The following is a 20,619-nucleotide window of genomic DNA, read 5'->3' as shown; positions in this document are numbered from 1 at the left end:
GCAGCCGGGCAGCCGGCCAATCAAAAAGCGGTTAAACTTCCACCGAGTCCTGTGCTCTGACAGCCGCCCACGTTCTTATTATGAGTTAATAACTGGTTGGTTAGAGGTGGGAACTTGTGTTTTTAACATTTATAATGGACTGTGGTGACCCTGAGGTGCGAAACACAACCATTAAAACCAAAAACACAACATTTTCAGGTTGCCAGCATGCAATAAAACACAAAACAAGCATTCTTTTACACAACTTTTCAGCAGAAATCAGATAGAAAACATCTATTTCCTGAAACTTTCATGGCTTTCTGGGGTTTTTGACCAGTAGCTCTGGAACTACTCAGGTTAATGTGACTTTACCTCAGCAGGTTTATATGTTTTCATCTGGACTACATTACTCTTTAATGATTTATTTTGCCATAAAAAGATGATTTTCAGACATTTCTAAGTAGAAAACAGACTCAGAGTGAAGCAGTACTTTATTATTAGATAAGTTAAACAGTATTTTTCTTATTATTTTACATAAATGATCTTAAGATGGAATATAAACCCAGAGATGCTAAACCTGACCCCTGAATAAAGTAAAGTGTACATGTGGAGTTGGAAAACCAGCTTTCAACGTGACTCCAGAGAGAACGGGACACGAAATAAAAGACATTTCTTTAACTGTGATGTCTTTTCTAACCAAGATCTCCTGCTGGCCCCACATCTTATTGTCATCAGAATTTTTTTTTTTTACTGCTGCTCGCATCCTTTCTCTGACCCGATTGGTGCTCGCAGAAAGCGGTTAAACTTCCACTGAGTCCTGTGCTCTGACAGCCGCCCACGTTCGGTCCGATCGGGCTTCCTTCCTTCAGAATATAAACATGCACCAGGTCCCAGGACAGGATTTTCTCTCATCTTTAGCCACAGTCTGAGCTGAGGTCCCGTCTTTAAGGACTTTTATAATCCCTTCCACTGTTTCCTCTGTTGTTGGGTCCATGTTTCCTGTCAACCAGCAGCTCAATAAGCTCTGAAAAAAAAGCTCTCTTTGAGACTCCTGCAGATATTTGATTTAGAAACTAAAATTAAAAGCTGATTCTTTCATTTTCTTCACCATAAAACAGCAAAAATCACAACAATTTTGAAAGAATTTGCAAGTTTTACAAAGCCTGGATGTTCAGCTGTTTGATGAAACAGTTTTATTGATTGATTGATTGATTATTTTGTATATTTTTACATCGTATAAATACTGAGTGAGTTGGGCCTCGGGTTGTTTTACAGGATGAGACTATTTTAACTTGAACAATGCAGCCATGTAAAGGATCTGAAGGTTTTTCTGATTATTATTATTATTATTATTATTATTATTATTATTATTATTATTATTATTATTATTATTATTATTATTATTATTATTGGTAGGACTGGGCGAGTTAACTCGTTAATTATTTAACGCCGATAAATATTTAATTGCGCATTAACGCAGTTTTTTATTTTATTATTATTATTTTTTTTTAGATTTATTTTATTATTGTACAAGTCTGCTGCTCACAGGCTTTTATTTTGTAAAAGTCTGTTGCTCACAGGCTTTTATTCTGTAAAAGTCTGCTGCTGTCTGCTGTGGAACAGGAAAAGAAAGTAATCGGCGGATCCACCAAACCTGGAGAAGGGTACGGAACTTTTACTCGGCCATTTTCATTTTAAAGTTCTTCCAGACGGCGGAGTCGACAGAACCAAAGTCATCTGTAAACACTGCCAAGTTGAATTGTCTTCTCAGCGTAGTAGTTCCAGTCTAAAATATCACTTAAAGGCAAAACACACAACTGATAGCAGCAAGTCATTCAAGGAAACAGACAGTGGAGCGAGGCTTCTACATAAAAACTACAGAAAGATGCTGATGTTAAAAGTGTGTTTGCACAACAAATGTTATGGCACTTTCATTCATATGGCAGCACATTTAAAATAAAGCTAAATGCTAAAAGCTATACACTACTTTTGGATTCATTTTTGGATTTTGCGTACAAATGCGATTAATCGTGATTAATCAGGGAAATCATGTGATTAATTACATTAAACATTTTAATCGTTGCTCAGCCCTAAATTTTTGGACATCGGTGTGTTTGAAGTCCTTTTTAAGGCCATTTGGTGCATTTTCCTTTAGTTAAACACCAAAATGTTGGCTTTGAAACATAATCCTTGCCCTCCGCTGCGCCAGCGTTTGGTTTCTGTTCTCGTAAATGCTTCGATTGTGTCCGTTCAATCGCAGGAAGTCAAAATCGAGGTTAAAATTGATCAGCTGTGCAGCTCTTCTTATATTCGGTGTAGAAGTTTTCAGCGAGTTCGTGGATCTGACTCTTAAAGCAGCTTCCAATCAATTTGAAATAACTGGGATCAGACGGCCAGTTTCTGTAGAGGACAGAAGTTTCACCTGAGCCCAAACCAAACAGGAGACTTCCCTGACACTGAGTTACTGATTCTGTTTAATCTGCCTTCATGCTCCAAACAACCTGCTGAAACTGCAAACATTTGGGCGATAAACTGGAGCTCTTTACATCCAGAGACCAGCCTCCTCCCTTCTACAGAAAATAACTCGTTCATGAGTCACTATAAACTCAGTTACAGCTGATTAACATCCACATCTCTTCTATTCATTTCTGCCACCTGACTAAACCCCTGCAGCACTAAATCATTTAATGTGGAGAATCAGGAGGATGTTGCCATTTTATCATCATTTTACTGTAAATTCTTCCATCGGTCGACCTTTACTTGGATCGTAGTTTCAAGCTAAATGCAACTTTCAGTGCAAAAAGAAGAGCACAAGCAGGAAATAAAAGCTAAATGTGGAGATTTTTACACAGATTAAAGGAATTTATAGTAAAAATAGTAATAAAACTAACTTAGAATATGTAAAAAAAAGTATTTGACAGGAACAAGATGCAGTTTGATGACGAAAGAAACCAGAAAAAGTACAAATTATTTTCTTATTCCGGCTGTAAATTGTTTATTTATTTATTTTTTATTAGTTTGATTTATTTAGTAATTTATCATTATTATTAGTTAGTAGTGGTATTTTTATTAGAATTGGTATTATCATTGTTGTTGTTAATACACAATCATTGTGAATATTGATCATTTTTTTGAGCTACTTGACTCATTTGAATTTGAATAAAGTATTTTTCTATTTCTAAAACGTCAGGATCGAGTGAGCAGCTCCGCTTTCTGCAGCGAGCAAACACTGCGCCGGCTCAGGAGGGAATAAAAACTGCTTCCAGCACTTCTTTGTGCTCACTGAGACACACATGCGTGCTCACATTCATGTTTACGCGCTGGGGGGTCAGCTGGGACGGCAGATGGTTGTGTGGTGGGGGGCAGGGTCGTCTTTCTGGAGCAGTTTGCTGTCCGGCGGGTCAGAAGATAAGAGCTTATTTAGCCCAGGCGCTGCTTTGAGAGCCGGGATTTAACTGGAAACTGGACTGCAGGTCGTCGTGAGTCACAACACAAAGCAAACTGGCAGCCCCCCCCCCCACCCCCAAACTGTCAGGTTTCAGAGGAATGTTGGGATAAAAGTGGGTCACGGATTCGTCTCTGCTGGCCGTCCACTTCATAAGATCATTAGTGTTTTAATTGGCACGACAAGGTTTGTTTACGTGTACGGAGAAGGCTGTTTTTATTCTAATTAATCTAAAAGATAACTCCCAGTTTAATGCGTTAACATCTGTGTGAACTCAGGAACCGTTTGTGAATATTTCACAACACAGAAAGCACACTTCAGCAGTCGGGAGTTTTTTCAAAATTGATTCGAATTAAACGGACAGAAAGAACAGAAAATAATCTTAAAGGTGACGTATTCTGTAAAAAAAAAAAACTTCCTGTTCCAGGAAGTCGCCATCAAGTGTAAAAGTGTATTTATTTAGTTCCCCTTTCTTTGAAAGTTCCTCATTTAACGAGCCGTTCTGATTTTAATTTCTAATGTTGGCTCCGCCTCCTCTGCTAAGCCCCGCCCACTCACAGCCAGAAGCCAGCTTCTGGTGGAAATGTTCTGCTGTCAGCTGCACTGAGGAGCAGCAACAGCTAACGCTAACAGCTAACGCTAACAGCTTAGCTAATGAAGGTGACGTACACCAGCTTCTAAGGAGTTATTGCTGTTATTTTCTCCTTTAGCAGCAGCTAACGCTAACAGCTAAGCTAATGAAGGTGACGTACACCAGCTTCTAAGGAGTTATTGCTGTTATTTTCTCCTTTAGCAGCAGCTAATGCTAACAGCTTAGCTAATGAAGGTGACGTACACCAGCTTCTAAGGAGTTATTGCTGTTATTTCCTCCTTTAGCAGCAGCTAACGCTAACAGCTAAGCTAATGAAGGTGACGTACACCAGCTTCTAAGGAGTTATTGCTGTTATTTCCTCCTTTAGCAGCAGCTAACGCTAACAGCTAAGCTAATGAAGGTGACGTACACCAGCTTCTAAGGAGTTATTGAGTTATTTTCTCCTTTAGCAGCAGCTAACGCTAACAGCTTAGCTAATGAAGGTGCCGTACACCAGCTTCTAATGAGTTATTGCTGTTATTTTCTCCTTTAGCAGCAGCTAACGCTAACAGCTAAGCTAATGAAGGTGACGTACACCAGCTTCTAAGGAGTTATTGCTGTTATTTTCTCCTTTAGCAGCAGCTAACGCTAACAGCTAAGCTAATGAAGGTGACGTACACCAGCTTCTAAGGAGTTATTGCTGTTATTTTCTCCTTTAGCAGCAGCTAATGCTAACAGCTTAGCTAATGAAGGTGACGTACACCAGCTTCTAAGGAGTTATTGCTGTTATTTCCTCCTTTAGCAGCAGCTAACGCTAACAGCTAAGCTAATGAAGGTGACGTACACCAGCTTCTAAGGAGTTATTGCTGTTATTTCCTCCTTTAGCAGCAGCTAACGCTAACAGCTAAGCTAATGAAGGTGACGTACACCAGCTTCTAAGGAGTTATTGAGTTATTTTCTCCTTTAGCAGCAGCTAACGCTAACAGCTTAGCTAATGAAGGTGCCGTACACCAGCTTCTAATGAGTTATTGCTGTTATTTTCTCCTTTAGCAGCAGCTAACGCTAACAGCTAAGCTAATGAAGGTGACGTACACCAGCTTCTAAGGAGTTATTGCTGTTATTTTCTCCTTTAGCAGCAGCTAACGCTAACAGCTTAGCTAATGAAGGTGCCGTACACCAGCTTCTAAGGAGTTATTGCTGTTATTTTCTCCTTTAGCAGCAGCTAACGCTAACAGCTTAGCTAATGAAGGTGACGTACACCAGCTTCTAAGGAGTTATTGCTGTTATTTTCTCCTTTAGCAGCAGCTAACGCTAACAGCTTAGCTAATGAAGGTGCCGTACACCAGCTTCTAAGGAGTTATTGCTGTTATTTTCTCCTTTAGCAGCAGCTAACGCTAACAGCTAAGCTAATGAAGGTGACGTACACCAGCTTCTAAGGAGTTATTGCTGTTATTTTCTCCTTTAGCAGCAGCTAACGCTAACAGCTTAGCTAATGAAGGTGACGTACACCAGCTTCTAAGGAGTTATTGCTGTTATTTTCTCCTTTAGCAGCAGCTAACGCTAACAGCTTAGCTAATGAAGGTGACGTACACCAGCCTCTAAGGAGTTATTGCTGCTCCTCTCTGAAAGATGAACATCATTGTTCCCACATTACTTTGTTAGCTGAAGCTTTCTAGCTGAACGGTTCCGTTCTGTAACTCATCAGCCTGCAGCTGTGTGGATAAGGTGTGTTTCCAACACAACACCGGTCCTCTCCTCACTCTCGGTGTGCTAACGCTACATTATCGGCATGTTTCTGATAAAGATGTAGGTCTCCCAGTAAAACTGTTTAATGAGGTTAATATATCCAAAGTGTTTAAACGCAGTAATTAACGGTACACATGCATTACTACGAGTTACGCTGTGTACATCTCCGGCTTGGTCCATCACTGTTGATGAGAAAGCATTGTTTGCTAGCATCTGCTGCTAGCTTACAGCTAACCTGCCAAACTGTTTCCCTCTGGGATCAACAGAGTAACTATCTGTATCTGTATGTAGAGCTGGAGTGACTGTATTCACCCTTAAAACAGACTGTTAACAGTCAGGTGTTTAAACAGAGAGCTGCTGGGCTTAAACCAACAGGTTGTTTTAAGATAACACCTCAGAAAAATGTGTCATATTGTTAAAAAGGGCAGATTATGTCACCTTTAACACCAAAGTCAGACCACAGACCGGTCGTAAACAGATTGTCTCATCAGCTATTTTTAAGGTAAAGATGGAGCGACTTCACCTGAGAGTAAACAACAACAAACTGTTTAAAAAAAAAAAAAAAAACTCACCTGAGCTCCAACCTGGAATGTTCCCTCCTGATTTCTGCTGAATCCTGTTTCAGACTCATTCTGTGTCTGCAGAAAAGGAAGCAGCGTTTCCACTCTGGAGCTGATAGATCTGAGCAGAACATTTACGAGAAAGAAACAGTGTGCTAAAAGTTAGAGGAAATAGTTCTTATTATAACTCAGAAAGTGTCTGTGGGACGGATCCATACCCGGCCAGTTTACTCAGTTCAGCACCAGCTGCAACCGCTCAAATTCCCATTTCTTCCACCATCTTCAGGTCAGACATCGTGTTCAGGGTGGTGCCCACATCCTGACCCCACCTCCATTTAGCTGCCCCCCGGATTTCAGACAGCTAGGCTGTGTTCCAAACCGCATACTTCTCCTACTACTCATGCTAACTTTTTGAGTTAGTATGCGAGTTTGAGTAAGCGAGAAGTTCCCGGATGCATACTAGATTCTCCTAAATGTTTGGTATGCATCATGAGGTTACTACTCATACTCAAACTACCCAAGATGCAACGTAACGTGACGTCGCCGATCGTCATTTTCTTTCAAAACGGCAGTTTCAAGCTAGCTACAACGAGGGTAGGTTCACTTCCTGTTTTCAAAACAAAAGCACCAATTGTATGGTAATGGCTTTCCCTATGATAAAAGGCAACAGGTATTTTATTTTGTGAAAATAACCGGAAGTGCGTTAGCTCACTGCGGCTAGCTTTAGTAGCGCCGAATTCGTGGGAACAAAATTGTAAACAGCCGGTATTTTGTCAGGTTTTCAACACGTTGGGGATCTAAACGACTACTTTCTCGCCTGAAAATGTTTCAAATGTTGCTAAAGTTTACAGAGTTTAGAGCTTAAGGGAAATCAGCTTCAGGCCGGCTGATTTCGGCTCGGGCAGGAGCGAAATGCATTGTGGGTAAACGCTCTGCATACTGTCTGATCAATGAGTATGTAGTATGCGGTTTCGAACACAGCCAAAGTGTCTAAACGTGTTAACCGTTTCCTGTAAATTCACCGGGGAGGGTTTTCCATGAGCTCTGACCTCAGGCTGATTCAGTACAAAGTCCTCTGGTCTGCCATCTTTAAAAGCTGCTCAGAAACAGATTCTCCAGACGTTCAGCCCAACCGTGACTCGGCCATCTTTGGATGCTACTTTCAAACCCGAGTCGGGCAGCAGAATTAAACCCAAAGTAATAATTACCATTATTTATGATGATTATTCACTGATTTTAGTGGAAAAACGAAGGTTTTATTCCACTTTTATGCAAACAGAACTCCTTCTGATGTACAAATCTCATCATCCTCATTCGGATAAATTCAGATTCTCTCTTAGAAGAACAATAGAAATGACAATAATGTCCTAATGAAGAGAAATCAGCTTCAGGCCGGCTGATTTCGGCTCGGGCAGGAGCGAAATGCATTGTGGGTAAACGCTCTGCATACTGTCTGATCGAGGAGTATGTAGTAGGCGGTTTCGAACACAGCCAATATAATATGTCACTTTCATGTTTTTTCTGTAGCAGTTTTGGCACAAAGAAGCAACGTGAGAGTAGATTTAGCTCAAATCATTTTCAGCCTCTCTGTACAGTATCTGAAACACCTTCTTCTTCTTCTTCTTCTTCTTCTTCTTCTTCTTCTTCTTCTTCTTCTTCTTCTTCTGCAGCTCTCACATTTGTTAGGAATGACGTGAGGCTGAACTTTTGACTCTCGGCTGAAACTCAAAGTGTTGTTTTGTAGCGCTCATGCTAACGTTGGCAGCTCGGCGTTGGCTGGTGTGGGAGGAAGCGTCGAGCCCTGAAGGGGCGGCGGGCATCCTCCTGCACTTAGCTCCACTCAGACTGTCCTTATCTCTGTTTTATGGCTCTGGGGGATCTCAGACGGAGGCCTCGTCAGATCACTGCTGCCTCACGTCTGCATTGGGAGTCTTTCTTGGATCATTCAGGCTTTAACGTGTTTTTCCTGCTGGTCAGAATACAAACCAGCAGCCTGTGCAGTCCACCTGAGTGAAAACAGATCGTTTGAGGCGTGTTTTTAGGCTTCTTTTAGTCTTTTTCAGTCGGAGGAAAGGTGTCTGCGATCAGCTGAAACACTACGCCTGAAAGAGGACAAAATGTGAAGGAAGACGGCTTTTTAACCAGTATTTAACCAGTATTGTGTTCAGTGAAGTCAGCTGTTTGCACTTTTAATCCTGCAAAGTTCAGGCATTTTTCAGCTGTGTAGACTCAAACCTGTGCAGTTATAAAACAGGTCTTCACTTTATTAGGACGGTTTAAAGCTAAACTTCACCTGTGCGAGAATACAAAGGCAGAAGAAGAAAAGCTGGACATCTATCCAAGGTTACTGGTGCCCTGAGTTAAGTGGCTGAACAGAGAAAAAAAACACATTCCTGGACTGAAAATGGGTGAAAACGCAGCCAAATTCATGCGTTCAGGGTTTAAAAGCTTTTATTTTTAAGGTTTAACCTCAGTTATCTGTGGAAACCTCAGTGTGAAAGTTGTTAAATAATTTAAATTTGAAATATTTTGTCTTTTTAATTCACTGCTGAGGCCGAATGAGCTGCTCCTCTGGTCCACTTTGAAAGATTTAAGTGTGGACACATTTATCATAAAGGAGGAAACTTTAACCCTTTTCCATAGAAATATGAGTGTGAAAGCAGGTTTTTAAACAAACATTCAATCCTTTAGTTCATTTATCACATTTTTACTGCTTTGTGTTGATCATTTAGTTCATTTCTCACATTTTTACTGTTTTATGTTGATAATTTAGTTCATTTATCACATTTTTACTGCTTTATGTTGATCATTTAGTTCATTTATCACATTTTTACTGCTTTATGTTGATCATTTAGTTAATTTCTTACATTTTTACTGCTTTATGTTGATCATTTAGTTCATTTATCACATTTTTACTGCTTTATGTTGATAATTTAGTTCATTTCTCACATTTTTACTGCTTTATGTTGATCATTTAGTTCATTTATCACATTTTTACTGCTTTATGTTGATCATTTAGTTAATTTATCACATTTTTACTGCTTTATGTTGATCATTTAGTTAATTTATCACATTTTTACTGCTTTATGTTGATCATTTAGTTAATTGATCACAGTTTTACTGCTTTATGTTGATAATTTAGTTCATTTCTCACATTTTTACTGCTTTGTGTTGATCATTTAGTTCATTTATCACATTTTTACTGCTTTATGTTGATCATTTAGTTCATTTATCACATTTTTACTGCTTTATGTTGATCATTTAGTTCATTTCTCACATTTTTACTGCTTTATGTTGATCATTTAGTTAATTGATCACAGTTTTACTGCTTTATGTTGATAATTTAGTTCATTTCTCACATTTTTACTGCTTTATGTTGATAATTTAGTTAATTGATCACATTTTTACTGCTTTATGTTGATCATTTAGTTCATTTCTCACATTTTTACTGCTTTACGTTGATAATTTAGTTCATTTCTCACATTTTTACTGCTTTACGTTGATAATTTAGTTAATTTCTCACATTTTTACTGCTTTACGTTGATAATTTAGTTCATTTCTCACATTTTTACTGCTTTATGTTGATAATTTAGTTAATTTATCACATTTTTATTGCTTTGTGTTGATAATTTAGTTCATTTATCACATTTTTACTGCTTTATGTTGATAATTTAGTTTATTTCTCACATTTTTACTGCTTTACGTTGATAATTTAGTTCATTTCTCACATTTTTACTGTTTCATGTTGATAATTTAGTTCATTTCTCACATTTTTACTGCTTTATGTTGATAGTTTAGTTAATTTATCTGTTATTTCTTTGAATTTAAAACCATAAAAAGTTTTCTCTCACTTTTGCTTTTTTTTGGTGCCGATATGAATATATGAAGAAATTAGAGCTCTTCTCCCATTATTAAACGTCGACTCTCACCCATCAAACTGTTCACGAGGTTAAAAAAAAAAGCAGCAAATGCATCCGTTCGTCTCATTTTTAAATGTGGAACAACCCGGCGTTTCTTTGAGGGGTTTAAAAGGTTTGGATTTGAGTTTAAACTGAGTGAAGCTGAAGCTTTTGTGTTTTAAACTGCTGAGGAAGAAGCAGAAGGAGGAGATGCGTTTTTTGACCTGAAAATGTTTGGATTGTCCACTCGGACACGCTCCCTTCCCCCATCCGTGGAATTTCGTTCCCAGGACTGACTGACATTCCTCGCTGCTGCATCATGGGACCTGCGCTGTGTTTCTCTGTGTGAGCGTTTACAGCAGCCCTGTTGCTCAGAGATAATCAGACCTGTTGCACCACGCTGAGAGATAAAGCATCCACCTCAGCATCCATCTGTGCCCTCTGTCCTGCTCAAACCACCTGATGACATCACGGCTGCTCCTGCGTGGTTAAACCAGTGCTGTGCTGCTAGTTAGTGACCCTAACTAATGACCCTTAACTACCACTCAACCTCTCACACCGTCAGTGAACATCAGAAAGCTGAATATTTCCAGCAGGAATCTGGAGTTCTGAACCGTGACAAACATCTGAACGCAGAAGAGTGGCTTAAAGGGATAGTTCGCCTCTTTTGACATGAAGCTGTGTGACATCCCATATCAGCAACATCATTTCTGAACATCTTCTTACCCCCTGCTGCGTCCTGTGAGCAGAGTTCCAGCCTCGTTTTGGTGTTGATGAAGGTAGTCCAGCTAGTTGGCTGGGGTTTAAAAAATAAAGCGTCTTGCTTCTCAAAACAATATGCGTTCAACAGAGTAATACATTTGCATCACAAAATGGTTCTCCAGGAAAAAGTCAGACCTCACAATAACTTGGCCCTATTTTCTCTCCCTTCGTATCACTGCCTGCTGTGCAGACTGTGCAGACCGAGCAGTCCCCTGCTTCCGAGTGTTATAAATTGGCTGCTCATACAAACGCAATGTATGTCCAAGACTTTAAGATGACGTAGCGGGATAAAATAACTGCGTCAGATAAAGCGTCCCCATTAGGACAGATAGGTCTGGTACAGTAGATGCACGCCTGAAACAACACTCACACTCACACGTTGTTTGTCACATCCAAAGAACATCAGGAAGATGGTGGATGGCCTGCTCACGTCACTAGCAAATGTCCAATTATACTTTGTCGAGTGTAAGTCCAACCTCTGTGAGATAAAGGTGGACATAAATATGAAATGTTTCCGGATATCGGGGCTGGTCTGACGGAGGCCCTGCGCTGCTATACTTCACATGTGACCACCAATAAATACTTTGTTTAACTTAAGACTTCTCCAGCTTGTTCTTGGGCTTCCAATGAAAGAATTGGGCTAACAGGAGCAGCAAACGGCGTAACAGGAGCAGCAAACGGCGTAACAGGAGCAGCAAACAGCGTAACAGGAGCGGCAAACAGCGTAACAGGAGCAGCAAACACCGTAACAGGAGCAGCAAACAGCGTAACAGGAGCGGCAAACAGCGTAACAGGAGCAGCAAACGGCGTAACAGGAGCAGCAAACGGCGTAACAGGAGCAGCAAACAGCGTAACAGGAGCAGCAAACGGCGTAACAGGAGCAGCAAACGGCGTAACAGGAGCGGCAAACAGCGTAACAGGAGCAGCAAACGGCGTAACAGGAGCAGCAAACAGCGTAACAGGAGCAGCAAACGGCGTAACAGGAGCAGCAAACAGCGTAACAGGAGCGGCAAACAGCGTAACAGGAGCGGCAAACAGCGTAACAGGAGCGGCAAACAGCGTAACAGGAGCGGCAAACAGCGTAACAGGAGCGGCAAACAGCGTAACAGGAGCGGCAAACACCGTAACAGGAGCGGCAAACAGCGTAACAGGAGCGGCAAACACCGTAACAGGAGCAGCAAACAGCGTAACAGGAGCAGCAAACACCGTAACAGGAGCAGCAAACAGCGTAACAGGAGCGGCAAACAGCGTAACAGGAGCAGCAAACAGCGTAACAGGAGCAGCAAACAGCGTAACAGGCGCAGCAAACAGCGTAACAGGAGCGGCAAACACCGTAACAGGAGCAGCAAACAGCGTAACAGGAGCAGCAAACAGCGTAACAGGCGCAGCAAACAGCGTAACAGGAGCGGCAAACAGCGTAACAGGAGCGGCAAACAGCGTAACAGGAGCGGCAAACAGCGTAACAGGAGCGGCAAACACCGTAACAGGAGCGGCAAACAGCGTAACAGGAGCGGCAAACAGCGTAACAGGAGCGGCAAACAGCGTAACAGGAGCGGCAAACAGCGTAACAGGAGCGGCAAACAGCGTAACAGGAGCAGCAAACAGCGTAACAGGAGCGGCAAACAGCGTAACAGGAGCAGCAAACAGCGTAACAGGAGCAGCAAACAGCGTAACAGGAGCAGCAAACAGCGTAACAGGAGCAGCAAACAGCGTAACAGGAGCAGCAAACAGCGTAACAGGAGCAGCAAACAGCGTAACAGGAGCAGCAAACAGCGTAACAGGAGCAGCAAACAGCGTAACAGGAGCAGTAAACACTGTAACAGGCGCGGCTGTCGGCAGGCGGCAGCAGGCAGTGATACGAAGGGAGAGAAAATAGGGCCAAGAGATTGTGAGGTCTGACTTTTTCCTGGAGAACCATTTTGTGATGCAGATGTATTACTCTGTTGAACGCATATTGTTTTGAGAAGCAAAACGCTTTATTGTTTAAACCCCAGCCAACTAGCCGGACTACCTTCATCAACACCAAAACGAGGCTGGAACTCTGCTCACAGGACGCAGCAGGGGGTAAGAAGATGTTCAGAAATGATGTTGCTGATATGGGATGTCACACAGCTTCATGTCAAAAGAGGCGAACTGTCCCTTTAAACTCACATTTCCGCTGTTCCGCTGACTTCTGCCTGCGTTTCCTTTCTCATGTCAGCGTTCTTTACACAGACACAAGCAGCTCAGCTCCATGTTTGGCTAAGAAACAACAGAAAAAGAACTTGTTTTTAATTTACCTTTACTTAGAATTAAGCCCGTTTCCCTCTGACTGCGAAACAAGTTTCCTCCATGAGATCTTTTAGGAGCTCAGTCCTCCGTCAGCTCGGCACTGTGGAGGCTGATCTTTAAGCAACTTCACTTTGACTCTGAGCCGCAGATCTTTCGTGTTTCCAGATGTTTAATTTCTAAAGACGGTTTTAACCTCTGCTGCTGGGCTCTGTTTCTCTGACAGACCGCAGTGACGTGAACTTCTTCTTCTAGTTTAATTTAACATGCTTTTCTAACCTAAACCTTTGTAACAGGAGAGTAAACTTTGGTTTTTTATTAATTTTCATCACAGTCTGCAGATAAAAGGGCCTCACATTCAGCTTAAACCTTAACATTTCTTCCTCTCCACACAGAACACTGACATAAATATTGTCGAACACCAATCGGCCAACAAATTCCATAGATATGACTTTTGGCTCGTACCATTTATCCCTAATAAATACAGAACTGACTTCTTTCCAAGTGATTAGAACTGCATCTTTAGCAGATTTAAATGTCAAGCTGGAAAAGGAAACCTGCTCGTGTAATGCGATTATTTGTCTGGATTGTGAGGAATGTAAAGACTCTTTGTGTTTTAATGCTCTGAACACAGCAGGAAGTTTAACTGTTTTGACTTTTCAGACGTCATCCAACTCGTATCCAAATGTTTTACTGTTACATATGTGCTATTAAGATAACACAGTCTGTTAACAGTCTGTTTTCAGGGTGAATACAGTCACTCCAGCTCTACATACAGATACAGATAGTTACTCTGTTGATCCCAGAGGGAAACAGTTTAGCAGGTTAGCTGGAAGCTAGCAGCAGATGCTAGCAAACAGCTTTCTCATCAACAGTGATGGACCAAGCCGGCGAATCTAGTATGCATCCGGGAAAAAAGTTAGTATGAGTAGTAGGAGAAGTAGGAGAAGTATGCGGTTTCGAACACATCCAGTCTTTAGCTAACTCTGCTGGAACATTAGCCTCAGATAGAGTTTATCCACTGGGCTCTGATATCCTCTGAGGCTGCTGCAGACAGCAGAACATTTCCACCTTCCTCCGTCACTTTGTTTGGAGAGCAAAAGGCTAAACCTGAATTATCACATTTAAAATCAGACCAATAACACGTTTTCCTGCTTTCTCCACAGCTGATGGTGTGATGGCTGCCCGTTTCACCGAGTTCCCCTCCTAGACTTCTCATTTATCTTGACAAAATATAATCAACACACCCACGGAGACACTCGGACACGCCCGCGGCGCCCCACGTGTGCGAGGGATGACGACCTCCCATCTGAATGGACACGTTGTCGGGGAGGGAGGAGACGAAGAGCTGAGGGGAGGACAGCAGCACCGGGAAATGGCCGTCGACTGTCCGGGAGAACTCGGCAGTCGAACGCTGCCCGTCCGACGATCGGCACAGCTGGAGAGGATACGACAGCATCAGGTAGGACGCACACTTCCACTTTCAGTTTTTATGCTCCTAACATCTGGAACAGCCTTCCAGAAGATGTGAGACGGGCCTCAGCTCTGACCATGTTTAAATCCAGGCTGAAAACAGTTCTGTTTAGCTGTGCATATGACACCTGAAAGTATTTATCTGCACTCTTCACTTTTAAATTAATTAATGATAATTATTATTTTATTTTTTTTTATTTAATTTCATTTAATTTAATTTCATTTATTTTAATTTATTTTAATTTAATTTTATTAATTTTTATTTATTTACTACAGGTGAATAAAGTAATATTTCAAAATAATAGATATCACCATGAAACTTCCTCAGCTGATTACTTATACAAGTATGAAAAAAAAATGTATTACAAGTTTTAGACATGTGTATGTTTAATTATGCAAATGAGGCATTATCTCATTAAATATGCGCACATTTGCATATATTTCCGGAAGCTAGATCTGAACATATGATAAAGCCAGGTGCAAAATTCTTTTTTCATTTTGTTTACACACAAAATGAAAAGAAAATTGCAGAGGGATTTCAGGATATCTGCTTTCATTTCCTTGGAAATTAAAATATACTGTCCATAGCCTAAAAAACATTGATTTTCGCCATTTCTTTTTATTATTATGTCACATAAATCAGGCCAGGAATGATTTATCAACAAATCCTTTTGTGAATATCTTCAGAATACTGCTAAGTGTATAACTGGAAAGTTTGGTGTTAGTAGGTGCTCCATAGGCTGAGATATTGATACTGGAAAAACACTAAAAAAATGATTTTGAGAAAACGGCATTTAAAGATTTAAATAGGGGAATTTAATACATTTGTATTGGAAACAACTGCTCAAAAACAGAATAACTGCTCAGGCCCTTATTAATACTAATATTGGATAAAATAATCTTATTAATAAAGAATACAAGCTCAATACAATACATTAACTCCCCTCGGTTTCCTAACGACAGTTTACGGTCAGGTGTGCTGCTTCCTGATGCTTCATCAGCTGATCTAATAGATTTTATTTTATTGCATCTTCCAAAGCGCACTTGTTGCTTTCTTTTCTTTGAAAGTTGCCGTGTTATGGGGCATTTTCGGAGCGTCAGAGTCCACCACGTGATGCGTCTGAGCGAATCACGTTAGCAGAAACGAGCAGCAGCCAATGAGATTTCGTCATTAGCTATAAATCCGCCTTTAGACATTCCCGATTGGTTACTGATAGAAAGGAAGCGCCATTATTTGGGTTACATATCATTGTGTAGGAGACTCAGAGCTTTCCAACGATACCGGTCATGACACACTTCAGTAAGTAGACGAAGCTCGGCATGGCGCGTTGGAATGCTAACTTTTTGGTAAATTCGGGCGAAACGTACTGCCGCGAGTAAACAAAATGTAATAAAATAAACATTTTAATTCATGTTTTCAACGTTTTCTTTATAGCAGGTTGAAAGAACACATGTTGACGGAGCAGACTGGCCCAAAATCTTAAAATTGACCACTGCATGGAAAAAAAAAATCACTGTTTTTGCCTGCCGTGTCTCGCCTTAAAGCATAAAAACTGTAACTGAAATGTTTTTCCTTCCTCCTGCGTGTGTTAGGAGGACCTTCGGCGTCGCAGGGAGGAAGAGGGTCGGCAGCTGGATCTGAACGCCTCGCTCCGACTCAGGAAGCTCTCCCAGAATCCCCACATCGGGATCGACAACCCCACATTCCTTCAGGACGCACTCACACCGCAGCAGGCGGCGCTCGGCAGCCAGCAGACGCACGTTTCTCTGGGTAAAAAAATCACAGTTTGTGCAACAGCAGGTTGTTTCTGTGATAATCTGCAAGAGGAAGGAGGCGGGAAAGGTGTGAAAACAGTAAACAGCTAAAGGAGGAGAAGAGGAATGTCTGCTGCTAGGGAGGGAATTCCTCAGGGAGGGAGGGCAGCAAAGAGAGGCTGGAGAGGACGACTTAATTAAAAGTTTGTTTGTCAGAAGCACGCTCCTCCTGGAGCTGAATCCTGATGAACCAAGTCTGAAACAAGTCAGACTTTTAAGGTTTGAGCTAGGGCTGGGCAACGATTAAAATGTTTAATCTAATTAATCGCATGATTTCCCTGATTAATCACGATTAATCGCATTTGTACGCAGAATCCAAAAGTAGTGTATAGCTTTTAGCATTTAGCTTTATTTTAAATGTGCTGCCATATGAATGAAAGTGCCATAACATTTGTTGTGCAAACACACTTTTAACATCAGCATCTTTCTGTAGTTTTTATGTAGAAGCCTCGCTCCACTGTCTGTTTCCTTGAATGACTTGCTGCTATCAGTTGTGTGTTTTGCCTTTAAGTGATATTTTAGACTGGAACTACTACGCTGAGAAGATATTCAACTTGGCAGTGTTTACAGATGACTTTGGTTCTGTCGACTCCGCCGTCTGGAAGAACTTTAAAATGAAAATGGCCGAGTAAAAGTTCCGTACCCTTCTCCATGTTTGGTGGATCCGCCGATTACTTTCTTTTCCTGTTCCACAGCAGACAGCAGCAGACTTTTACAGAATAAAAGCCTGTGAGCAACAGACTTTTACAAAATAAAAGCCTGTGAGCAACAGACTTTTACAAAATAAAAGCCTGTGAGCAACAGCCTTTTACAGAATAAAAGCCTGTGAGCAACAGACTTTAATAAAAAAATATAATAAAACGGGGGTGGTACGTGGCGTAGTGGGTGCAGCTGGCCCCGGTTCGAGTCCCGTATCGGACGGCCCTGTGCTGCGTGTCGTTCCCCCTCTCTCTGCCTCCTGCTTCCTGTCTCTGAACTTTCCCATCCATTAAAGGGACAAAAGCCCAAAATTTTTTAAAAAACAAACAAACTAAAACCTGCATTAATGCGCGATAAAATATTTATCGGCCTTAAATAATTAACGAGTTAACTCGCTCAGCCCTAATCTTTACACAACTTTTCATGATGCAATGTGGGATACGGTACAGTGGCTGGCAAATTTATTCACCCCCCCTTTTCGTTTTTATTTTTATTTTTGTTAAAACATGTCATTAAAATGTAATTTTGAGGAATTTTATGTAAAAAGTCAACAAAAAAGTTGTTTTAAAAAGAAGAAAAGATTAAAATGACTCATAAATATGTATTCCCCTCCTATTAAGCCCCTAAATAAATTTACCTTAAGGAGTCACATGATTAATAACACAAGGTTGTCACATGACCTCAAGAGTCTGAAACGCCACCAATCAGGAGACACCATGAACACCACGGGACTTATTATTAATTATTTTTTTTAATTAAATAAGAATAAAACTTGCATTAATGCGCGATAAAATATGAATCTGCGTTAAATAAATAACGAGTTAACGCGCCCAGCCCTAGTTTGAACGCGTTCTCTTGCCTTTGGTGTAAAGTTGTCCCTTGGTGCTTGTTTCCGCAGAGTTGGAGGAGTTGCTGCTGTCGCTGAAGCAGGTTCGGGGCTGCCTGTCCGACCAGCAGAGTCAGAATGACGTGGAGCTGGTCCTCGCTCTGCTGAACAAGGTAACGGGAAACATCCTCGGGTGCATTCTGAGCAAACATCTCCGCTTTGGTCTGGTCTGTCCAAAGCACATTGTTCCAGAAGTCTTGTGGTTTGTTCAGATGCAGCTTTGCAAACCTAAGCTGTGCTGCCATGTTCTTTTTAGAGAGAAGAGGCTTTCTCCTGCAGCCCTTCCACACAAGCCACACCTGTTCAGTAAAGTAGAACCATAAACCTGCTGCTCCATTGCTGGATTTCTGTTTAACTTCCCCAAACGAGCAACTGTTGTCACTCTCTGTCCATTCGGTTCCCCTCAGGTCGGTGGTGAATCACCTCGTTTCAAACCAACAAAGCAGTGATTAAACTCCCCTCCAAATATTGACCGAACCTTTAGAAGTGGTCAGCCTCTCCAACGGGATCCATTCTCTGGTCTCTGGTCTGATATTTTCTACTCGGACCCTCAGACTTCTCCCCATTGGTCAGAACCGGTGGCGTTAGATGGTCCTGTTTGCTTCTCAAAACAATATGCGTTCAACAGAGTAATGAAGGGAGAGAAAATAGGACCAAGAGATTGTGAGGTCTGACTTTTTCCTGGAGAACGATTTTGTGATGCAAATGTATTACTCTGTTGAACGCATATTGTTTTGAGAAGCAAAACGCTTTATTTTTTAAACCCCAGCCAACTAGCCGGACTACCTTCATCAACACCAAAACGAGGCTGGAACTCTGCTCACAGGACGCAGCAGGGGGTAAGAAGATGTTCAGAAATGATGCTGCTGATATGGGATGTTACACAGCTTCATGTCAAAAGAGGCGAACTATCCCTTTAATGAGATATTAAAACACACAAAATCTAATGTCTGGACCTTGAGTTGAGTCCAGCTGAGTGGGTTTAAAGCTTCTCTTTCTCTGTTTTTAACTCATGAATCCAGATGTTCAGGCAGACTGACCACATCTGGAAGGTGTGGAGGAAGTGCCTGTGTTTGAAATGTGTTTTCACGGTGCTTCTGGGTCTGTTTTCATGGTGGAAGTTACGTTTTTTTTGGGTTTGATTCTCTTTCCTCCCTCTGTTAGTCTGACTTCCAGTCGGCGCTGAAGGTCCACAATGCGGTGGCATCCAACATGCACCGCCCCTCTCCTCCGTACCCACACACGCAACAGGCGCTCCTGCTGGCCATGGAGGTAAACGCATCCACATCTCTTTCATCCGGCATGTTCACTTCCCTCGCTGGCGTCCACAAACCGGCAGTGACAGCTGAGGTCAGCGAGAGTTAAATAACGAGCTGAGACAGAGCGGCTCTGTTCGGCGTCAATTAGAGCTGAACCCCAAACACACAACCACTCACAGAAATACACCAAAAACAGCGGAAAGCCTCCGTGGAGTTGGATTTGAGCTCGGTTTTATGAGCAGTTTTAAAGAGAATCCAACGCCCGTGATGCTCTTATGATTTACTTTTCCGCCCCAGAGCTGTCGGGACCTTTCATGGCTCATTTCAGTGGAATCTCATTAAGAGCAACACATTATTTCTGCTCCGTGTTGCCTTTCGACGCCCCCTGCCCTGCGCTCGGCTTCCGAAGACGAGCTCCCGTTCACGCTGCTCTCAGAGAAACGCTTCCCTTTGTCGTTGTTAATGGACTGGAACAGAAGCGGGAGATAAAAACAGGATTATTTTTAACATCTTCTCTCCATCTGACACTCATCCAGGTGCTGATGGTGACACCTTTAAACACGTTATCCTCTTTGAATTTAAAAGACTCTTTTTCAATAAAAATCCACCTTTAACAACAGATTTTATGATGATAAATGCTCCTAAAACTAAATATTAAAAGTAGTTCATGTCAAGCTTATCGTATAAAAACATTTTTTTCCCTTTAATTTTAAACTCCATCCATTTAAGTTGGTTGTAATTATTTACTTATTTATTCACTCAGTTTTCAGTTTTATTTCTTCTTTTATTTTGAATATTTTTCATTTCTTTCTTTTTTTATTCGTTACTTCTGTATTTATTTCTATATTACTTTCCTTTACGTCATACTCATCTATTTAAAAATCCAAATAGTTCATTTCTTCATTTTATTTTGATATTTTTACTTAAATTTTTGTATTTCTTTTTCATTTATAGATCGATTTACTTCTTTATTATTTTCCCTTTGTGTTTTCTACTCTTGTTTATTCCCTCAAACCCATTTATTTCCATCTATAAATAAACATTTTTTAAAAAAATACAAAAATTGGATTAAAAATGCACGGTTTAAGATAAAGAAATTAATAACTTTGAGGATATAAATCGATCAATACGACGTAAGAGAAATTATACAGAAGTAATTCAATATATTCCAAACAAAATAACAATTAGATATGAAAACCAACTTTAAATGAATGATAATAATTTAAAGTTTATCATTTTAATAATAATTTAAAGTTA

General features: G+C 41.0%; 1 protein-coding gene across 1 annotated transcript in view; it reads left to right on the top strand.

The window, feature by feature from the left end:
* pals1a (protein associated with LIN7 1, MAGUK p55 family member a) overlaps positions 1 to 20,619 on the top strand; it is a 39,895-nt gene that overhangs the window by 3,538 nt on the left and 15,738 nt on the right. The window contains exons 2-5 of the mRNA XM_075447539.1: positions 14,397 to 14,692; positions 16,297 to 16,474; positions 18,116 to 18,216; positions 19,268 to 19,375. Coding sequence (XP_075303654.1) covers positions 14,525 to 14,692; positions 16,297 to 16,474; positions 18,116 to 18,216; positions 19,268 to 19,375 — 555 coding nt within the window. The 5' untranslated portion in view covers positions 14,397 to 14,524. The remainder of the gene's footprint in view (positions 1 to 14,396; positions 14,693 to 16,296; positions 16,475 to 18,115; positions 18,217 to 19,267; positions 19,376 to 20,619) is intronic.

The sequence above is a fragment of the Odontesthes bonariensis genome, chromosome 17 (assembly GCF_027942865.1).
Source record: "Odontesthes bonariensis isolate fOdoBon6 chromosome 17, fOdoBon6.hap1, whole genome shotgun sequence".
In the NCBI taxonomy this organism is placed as follows: Eukaryota; Metazoa; Chordata; class Actinopteri; order Atheriniformes; family Atherinopsidae; genus Odontesthes; species Odontesthes bonariensis.
Note: the sequence above shows the minus strand (reverse complement) of the source record. Positions and strands in the feature narration are given on the sequence as shown.